Source organism: Acanthisitta chloris, unplaced genomic scaffold (assembly GCF_000695815.1).
Source record: "Acanthisitta chloris isolate BGI_N310 unplaced genomic scaffold, ASM69581v1 scaffold6731, whole genome shotgun sequence".
NCBI classification, from domain to species: Eukaryota; Metazoa; Chordata; class Aves; order Passeriformes; family Acanthisittidae; genus Acanthisitta; species Acanthisitta chloris.
Window position 1 is genome coordinate 8,385 of NW_008656399.1, and position 8,862 is coordinate 17,246.

The following is an 8,862-nucleotide window of genomic DNA, read 5'->3' on the forward strand; positions in this document are numbered from 1 at the left end:
ATGCTTCGCTGGATACTACTGGTCATCACCTTTGCTGCAGCCCTTAGAGGTGAGAGCTCTCCCTTTTCTGGGAAGAGGACACAGACATGGTGTGGTGGTGGTGGTATGTTTCCCCCTGCCTGGGACCTGTATCATTCCCAAAACACTTTGCCCTATCCTGCCCTCCCCAGGTTGGAGGACTGATAGAAGGATGGAGGTCTGAGATAGCCCTGCACTGTCCCACCAGTCCCAGGGCTGGAAGGGATGGGAACCCAGGCTGGATCTTTGTGATCCAGGAAAATCTGAGCTCTGCCATGCCATGGTACCTTGGCCCATCTCTCCAGGTCCCCAGAGAATGACTCAGCCCTGCACTGTCCTGCTGTGGGTGGGAATGGAGAGAGCCAGGCTGGCTCTGGGCTGGCTCCAGCTGTAGCTGGAGGAGAAGGAGCAGGGACAGATTGGTTCTGATACTGTCATGTCTCCCCTTGGCAGCAATTGCAGGATGTAAGGCAGGTCCTGAGAGGGACCTCAGGAGCACAGGGCCATTTTGGGGTACCCAGCCCATGGAAGAGAAACTAAACCCCAAAGGGACACAGAGAGGAGCAGAACCCAGGTCTCATCTCTCACTTTTGGGAGTCAAGAGTTGGGCAGACAGAACCTGTGACCCTTCTGCCTTTGTGCACCCTCCACCCCCAGGATGGACCACTGCATCCATGAGCTTTCTCACACCTGCCCTTTGTCTTTCCAGCTACCCTTTCCCAGATAAAGATGATGGCATCTGGTCCTAAGGAAGGGAAGGTCTCCAGCTCATTCTCACTCACCTGTACTGTAACGGGAACACCTCTGGATAGCCCTAAGTATGCCTGGAACTCTGTCCGTCAGACCCCAGGAGGGCAGCTGCAATTTATAGGCTGGATCTATCCTTTTGGGAATAACACAGGCTATGCCCCAACGTTCCAAGGCCGAGCCAACTTTTCTGCAGATAAAATCAAAGGCAAGAACACCATGAAGCTGCATGACCTTACAGCCTCGGACACAGCCACCTACTTCTGTACCAGGCAGAACACAGTGCTGCCAGTGCAGGCAGAGGAAGCACAAAAAGGGGAGAACTGCTGTGGTCATAGGGCCCTTTCTCAAAATGGCAGTTGCTTGGGCTTGCCCTGGGAAATATCAGTGAGATTTAGTATTGAGAGATGGTGGAACTCCCAATCTATCCATGAGTAACAGAATTTGCAGTAAATTTTGACATTTATAATGGAAGTTAGATTTAAAAAATGTCATGTGTGTCTAAGACCTATGGGCAGGTCAAATCCCTTGGACAGCACAGACTTTTCACCTCCTTTCACAGACTTCCCCACCATCACCACTTTTTTTTCACAGTTATCCTGGTGCTGTTTCAATCCCAGGGGAAAGGGAGCAGAGGGACCATCCAAGGGCATCTCTCAGGGCAGGGATGCTGTTGAGGTAGTGTGGGAGCTGAAGGAGAGCACATGGCTCCTTCTCTTCTGCAGCCCAAACGTGCCCAGCACTTTCCTGAAAAGACAGGGGTTGTAGCCCTGGAGGATCTGGGCATGGTGGATGGATGTCCTGGAGAAGAGAAGACTTGGGATGGGGTGAATGTAAATACAGAGGACAGAGCTAGGATCTTTCCAATGGTGTCCAATGACAAGACAAGAGGCAGTGGGCACAACTGGAAACACAGGAGGTTCCCTCTGAACTTAAAGAAACACTTTTTTACTGTGAGAGCAACCAAGCCCTAGCACAGGTTGCCCAGAGATGTCATGGAGTCTCCCTCCTTGGAAGACAATTAACTCAGAACTGGAGGTGGATCTGCCCAAACAATTTTATAAACTCAGCTCTTCCACCCAAGCCAAGTCACTGTATCTTCTAGCAAAGCAAGAAGATCTCCCTGTGGATGTGTGGTGTAACACCTTGTATAGACACTTCTGTGCCACTCACGCTGACATGGGGAGGATTGTATGGTGTTAAACATTGGGCTGCTCTGACTCAGCTGAAAAAGTGAGCTGAAAGGTGCACTTTGATCAGACACTGTATTCTTCTTTGGCCAGGGAAATGAAGGAATTAAGGTACTCTTATGTGTTGGATTTATGGACTTCTGAAAGGGAAGAATGGGGCAAGATACTGATGAAAAAAATTACAAAATATACTTGAGTGTCTCACTCAGTTGTGATTTGAAAATGTGACTGTGCCATGATCTGGTGTGAATCCATCCACTTCTCTCCTGCACTGCACAAAGACTTGGCCAGGTCACATCCTTGCAGAATGAAACTTCTGTCCCTGAACAAAAATGTAGATCCCAGTCTTGACTGTCACTCCAGCAATAAAAGAGCAGAGGAGGACAAAATGCAGCATTCAAAAACCATCAAAGAAGAGGTGTCACCTGACACTGAAATGCAGAGACAGATTTTGTATGACTGTTCATCACTGTGTGGGATCAGTGCCACAGTGGTTAAAGGGGATTGGATCTCCCAGCACAAACTGACTTCTGGCAAACCTGAAGGTGCAACACACTCCATTTCCTCACAGCATCATTGTCCCACAGACAACCACATCCTGAAAACACATCTAATGGGACAATCACTGTATGCCATGCCAGATTTTTTGGCACTCCAGTGCAGCAGATTCATGTTTTCACTTGCCACAGTTTAAAAGTTACTTTTCATCTAAGTTACTCATTGTGTCCCTTTTTGTTCACTACAGAGAAACAAGTGGTTCTGAAGAAATTTGTCACTTCCCAAGCTACTTTAGACAGATAAAATACCTCAGTCGATTGCACTTTTTGCATAACTGTCTCTTCAAAACATTCAGAGAACTCCCTCAAATGTAGGCCTTGGGAGTAAGAAGAGTTAAGAAGACTCTACCACCATGGGGAGGATCTGGTTTTCTTGACTAGCCACACAGATCATGACTCTACATTCTACTGCTGAGAATAATCATTGAAATGGGCTCCTATATCTTCATCTCAGCTCACAGCAATGTCACTCTGTCCATCACCTCAATCTAGTGCTGCAATTCTCCCACCCTTCCTGCCTTTTCCACGTCTTTTTCTCCTCCAATTTCTCCATTGAAAATGGCCATTTTTCTACACTCCTTTAGCAGGTGATCAGACCAGCAGTTTTGTACCCTTTCCCTTTGCTGTCCCATTCATTTGAGTTGATCCTACACTAGCTCACAATTGCCTGATTGTCTTCTGCCAGATGTAATTTTTATGTTTTTCCAAGATGTCAATACATTTCCCTTCCTTCCTGTCCTCCCTCAGCTTGACAGCAGCGAGAGACCAGTATTAAGTTGTATTTCTTGTACTCAGGTCTTCTTTTTCCTACAAAGCTGTTAACATGAGGTTACCTTAGAGTTGCTGCCTCAGGGTAAGAGAACCCTGATCTGTTCATTTTCAAGGGCTGCTCTGTTAAAACACTGTCTGGGGTGGGGGAAGAGGTGCTCATACTTTTTTCCTAGTGCAAAAACCAAGTGGCTTAATCAATTTGTATGTACCATGTGGTTCTGTTTACATCCTTGCATTGCAAGGACATTTTTTTATAGCATCTTCAATAACAGGTAGACTCTCCCTACCACAGTTTCCCTGCTAATCACTGAAGTGGCATCAGCTCTGCTGCCCAACCTACACATGAGGGATGGATGCAAACAACATTTTTCTTTGCCTGCATATTAAGCTTCTGTTTCAGGTGGCACTAAGGGGGCAGAACTTGCCCCTCACGCAGTATTTGCTCAACCTGCTTTGCACCATCCAGAGCAAAAAATCCTCATTTAAGAACTCCTTCCATGGAACAAGGTATCTCTACCTAATAAAGAACAACCTCACTTTTAAAAACACCAAGATTTCCCAAGGCAGGAAATGACCCTCAGCACTTGCTCATCCAGAGAGATGACAACTCTGGAGGTGAGATTAGCATTTTGGAGCTGAGCTCAGCTGCTCGTGGGAGGCTCTCACAGCTGACCAGGGGTGGGATGGAGCTCGTTGGTGGGGGATTTAAACCACCCCAGGGAGAGCTGGGAGCAGGAAATTCAGACAGGTAGGACACAGCTACCCTGCTTTATTTTCTTTCTTTGTTTTTGCTTTTTTTTTTTTTTCCTTTCTTTTTTTTTTTCCCCCCCACAACTCAGCTAGCCCCAGCAATGGTATCTATGTGAGCAAAAGCTGTTGCTGCTGTGACCAGGAGGAATGTTCTAACCCAGGCAGAACCTTCTGTGAAGGACTCAGTTGTGCAGGTCACTGCTGCACAGAATGCTTTGGTCTGGCATTACTTTCAGAGGACAGTGTGAGTCACACCTGTGCATGATGTGAGCAGATGAGTGTTTTTCTCTGCATGATGGCAAAGCTCAAGGAAGAAGGAGAAAGGTTAAGCAGCATTAGGGAGAGTGAAAGGGGAATGGAAGAGGTAAAAGAATCCCATCATCTCCCCAGTTAACCTTAAAGAACAGCTATGAGGCTCTGGACCCAGAGAGTCAGGTTGAGGACAGTCAAGTGGAAGATCCATCTGGAGGTCCTTATTTTAAAGCCTGTGTGATCTCTTAGGTGGCATATAGGGCATATGACTCCCTGTCTCACAGGAAATACTGCTCAGGAAAAGGGAAGGAAGAGGCACTTTTTGTAACTGAGTGTATCACTGTGCTGAGAACTTGGAGTAGCACAGTGATACAGACACTGCAAGGTCTCATTCAAAAACCCAAGACTGCCAAAGGAACAATAAATTTTGAGGAAGAAGGGGGAAAAGGGAATATATTGAAGAGGATACCTGCAGAATTCCTAGGTGCACTTATCCTGGAATTATACTGCTTACTGCAGTGATAGAAGAGAAAAGGGTTTTTAAAACTTTGGCCTGTTCTAAGATCACTCTACAACAAAACTGCTGGTTTCTGCCTTTGTGATTTTGCTGACTTTGGAACATTTTCATGGCTGTCCACGTATGGATCCTTTGGACACCCTCTGGCATTTTATTCCCTGGTTTTATACACCTTCAGAGGGTGGTGAGGCAGGTGGTTTATCTGCCTGTGTGCAAACAGTGTGGCAACCGACAGACTTGTGTTTGGGACTGGAATCCCTCTCTCGCTTCAGCCAAGTAAGTTCCATTTGTTTTACTAACATGAATTTATTAAGTACATTTATTTCTGAAGTTTGTGGTGAGGTGGACAAAGGGACTATGTGATGTGATAGTATAATGAGATGTTTCTCCTGCCTTGGAGCTCTTGAACAGGTATTCTGCAGCCATTTGAGTTCAGCTCATTTTTAGCTCACAAAGGTTTCAGGAAAAACAGAAAGAGTTTTTTAGCTGCACACATCAAGATTACTTCTGAGATCCTCACCCTCTTCCACAGCTGCACTGCTAAATTAAAGACTTGGTGATACCCAGTGGGGATGGAGTCTTAGCCCAGCTTCAGTATGAGGTGTAAACAGGTATTTGCTTTCTGCTGTAGAACACTAAGGTGTGTGGGAAGGAAAAAAAGGAGATGTAAAGAGTTTCAGGAAAAAGTTGTTCCCATAGAAAGACAGGACACACTAGTTTTTTTTGCAGCAACTGCTTGAAATCTGAGCAAGCCTTTAATATTTCCAATTTCAATATTGGAACATAGTCCTTGGTGAGGATAGACCATCTTCCCCAGACTTTGTGTGGAAGCTGAGGCAATGAGTGAGTTTGTTGAGTTGATTTTTGTTGTCCTAAAACATTCAGCTGCAAAACACCAGCTGAACACACACTCCCCAGGCAGGACACAATGTTCCTGGGTGTCAGCTCACATCATCCAGCCCTGTACAAACCTTGGGTTGCCTCTGAAATTTAAGGACTCTTACATGCCCATGTTGGGGTAGATGAATGCAGCTTCAGTTCCTGTGGGAGAAGGATCCAGATTCAAAAGGACACACTGTGGGTGCTTTGCCTCCTGAGAGGCTCCAAACATATAGTGATTAAAGGAACATATCATTTGTGTTGTATTCCTGAAAGTGCCATTCTTCATGTCAACGTCCCTCAGTTAAAGAAATTGAGATATATGTATATGAGGTCTAGTAAAAACAAGCTTAGGAGCCCAAGGGATTAGAAGCTCCAGGTAGAAGCTCCCACCCTTACACTCCCTTTCTGTCTTTAAACTGCTCTTTGCAACCAGGAGGAAGAAACAAACACAGACAAACCCTCAGCTGTCAGGGGTGGCAGGACTGTCTGAACTGTAGATGGTTTAGTGCTCAGAAAATTATGCAGAAAACAAAGTCATCCCAAAGTGATGCTTCTTTTTCAGACACTCAAGAAGGATCTGCCCCAGAAGTCATTGTGCTCAAATCGAAGGAGCCCAAACAACATGACAACAAAGTCAACGTGGCTTGTTTGGCAAGGACTTTCTACCCTAAGAACATCAGCCTTGATGTGCCCAAGGGTGTCGTGGTGTATGACCTGAAGGCACCTCTTGTCACATCTGAGGGGACATACAGTACCACGAAGGTCTTTGCAGTGGAGCCAGACACAGAGGTGACCTGCAGGGCTCAGCACAGAGGGACCAAGGGTGAAGACAGTGTGATCCTGGCAGGTACAGTGCTGTGGCCCAAATGCCATGTCATTTGGGGATATGACTCTTCCATGATATTTTTCTGCTCTTTGAGGATCTAGCAAGGAAAGTCAGTGCAGTCAGAAAGAGATTTAGGCACTTAGGGGAAGATAAGATATTCCAAAACACCTAACAAACATTACCTTCATTCAGCTGTTTCAGCACAACAAACAAACCAACCAACCTAAACTTCTCCCCTCCCAAGAAAGAACAAAACCAAACCCTCTAACATTTGTGACTCTACCTTTATTGAAGATAACCAAACCCTCTAACATTTGTGACTCTACCTTTATTGAAGATGAAATAATTATAGGGACAAGATAAATAAAGGACACACAATTTTTTTTCCCCTGGATATTTTGATTTATTACTTTGTAAATTGTTGTTTCCCTTCAAAAAGGAGAGAAAAGTACAACTCAACCATAATGAGGGGTTTTTTTCTGCAATCATGTGTAGAAAGTTAGTTTTTTATTCAAAGTAATCATTAATTAATGATCTGCCATGTGATTCTCCAACACTGCTTGGCTACTGTTGGAAAAGAGCTTGTGTAATTCTTGGTTTATATAGTTTGGGTGTAACTTAGAGTGTCTCTATCACTCAACAGAAGAGAAGACTGAAGGATTTGGAAGAGTTAATGTTTGCAACCTCACAGATGCCTCAAAAAAAGGTTAGTAGCCTCAAGGAAGATCAGAGTATGGTCACGTTAGTGAGGATTCAGTAACAATGCAATGTCTTTGGTACAGAAACGTCTGAATCAGAGATAGTTATCAACTAATAAGCTGCATTTATTTTTATGGTCTCAATACCAAAACATGAAAAATTGCTTTTTCTGGTGCAGAAATGTCAGAATTAGAAATACTTATTGAGAAATAACCTGCTACTACATGTTAACAGACTAGAGAGCTGATAAATTTCCATGGGATAGAACAGCAGTGGGAAGGTAATTCTTCTCTCTTCCCTGCACTTGATACATTCCTCTCTCATACTTTGTTGTTCCTTCTTCCCTCATCCAGCTATGATCTGTGGACTTCCCTTCTTTCTGGGGGGTGTGTGTGTGGCAGGGTGGGGATAACATCATGATGACACTTTCTTCCCTCCTCTTCTTTCCAAAGCAAATGTCAAAATGGAGAAAATGAATATGCTGTTTATGGGGGTTTTGGGGTTGAGAGTTCTGCTGGCAAAGAGCATCATCTTGAACACACTCATGAGTACCAAGCTGTTCCTCTTCTGAGGCAGGAGACACCTCATTCAGCCCCTGGGAACACAAGAGGTGAGATCAAAGAGTGACCATTTGCATCTTTCTGTGATCCCACAAGGATCAGCAGCTCCTGTTTCTATTGGATAGCTTAATGTAACCTCCAAATTTCACCTTATCCCAAGATCAGGCTAATCCAGAGCACCTCAGGTTCTGTTTGAAATCTGCTAGTTGTTTCAAGTGGCAAAGCACAAAGTCTGGGTAAATGTCCAAATCAGCAAGAATATAAAGAGAGAATCTCAGAGGCCAAAGTGGGGGCAGAAAAAGGAGGGAGAATTCTGAAGATCAGGTAGCCAAGTGACAAAGAAAATTTGGCTACTCTGTTCCAGATTAATAGGAACTCAGCACCACTGCACTGAGTGTGGATAGGAATTTAAACCAAGCATTGTTTGCTCTTTCAGGTCCTGAGTGAGTGAGGCAGCAATGGGCTGAGCATGAGAGAACACACAACAGGATACCAACGTGCACAGGTCTGAAGAATCGACAAATATCCCCAGTTTCTGTAGATCTAGGAGTCTCTTTACTTCATCAAAGTGCTCTTCAGTGAACACCATCTGGAATCCTTTGATTTAGCTAATTAGACAGCTAATGCTGCTGAATTCTTGTCTGGCTGTGAATTATTGTGAGAACAACCTCTGGTATTTCTTATTTCCCTCATCTCTCTGTAAGCAGGAATAGTTTGCTCCCCTACCCCTCTATCTACTGCAGTGATTAATTCAAATTGTTTAGACAGTTTTGAAAACTTAAAATTGAACTTTATACTTACTGTGCTTTAGAAAGAACATCTCTGGTCATATCACATTGCTGTCCAAAGGCAGTGCTTTTCTCCTCAGGGCCCCCAGGCACAGGGGGAGCACTGTATAAATTCAATTTTTAGAGAATTTCATCTGCCTGAATTCACTTCAGACAGGTCTACAGAATTGTTTGCATTTCTTCTTTGGAGCGTTTTTCTCTTTCGTTACCTGCAATTCCTTTAGACACATCAAAATAAAGTTTTATTATGCTTGATTGGGTGAAAAACCTTTGAAATTCCACTGTCCTATCCAGTGACCTTGGAC

General features: G+C 44.5%; 1 protein-coding gene across 1 annotated transcript; it reads left to right on the plus strand.

Moving 5' to 3' along the window:
- On the plus strand, window positions 1-7,780 carry LOC103811344 (Ig heavy chain Mem5-like). Its single transcript, XM_009084311.1, has 7 exons — window positions 1-49; window positions 728-1,049; window positions 1,082-1,093; window positions 5,023-5,078; window positions 6,247-6,531; window positions 7,154-7,216; window positions 7,662-7,780. The coding sequence occupies exons 1-7, from the start codon at window positions 1-3 to the stop codon at window positions 7,778-7,780; spliced, it is 906 nt and encodes a 301-aa protein (XP_009082559.1).
- Window positions 7,781-8,862: the final 1,082 nt, after the last annotated feature.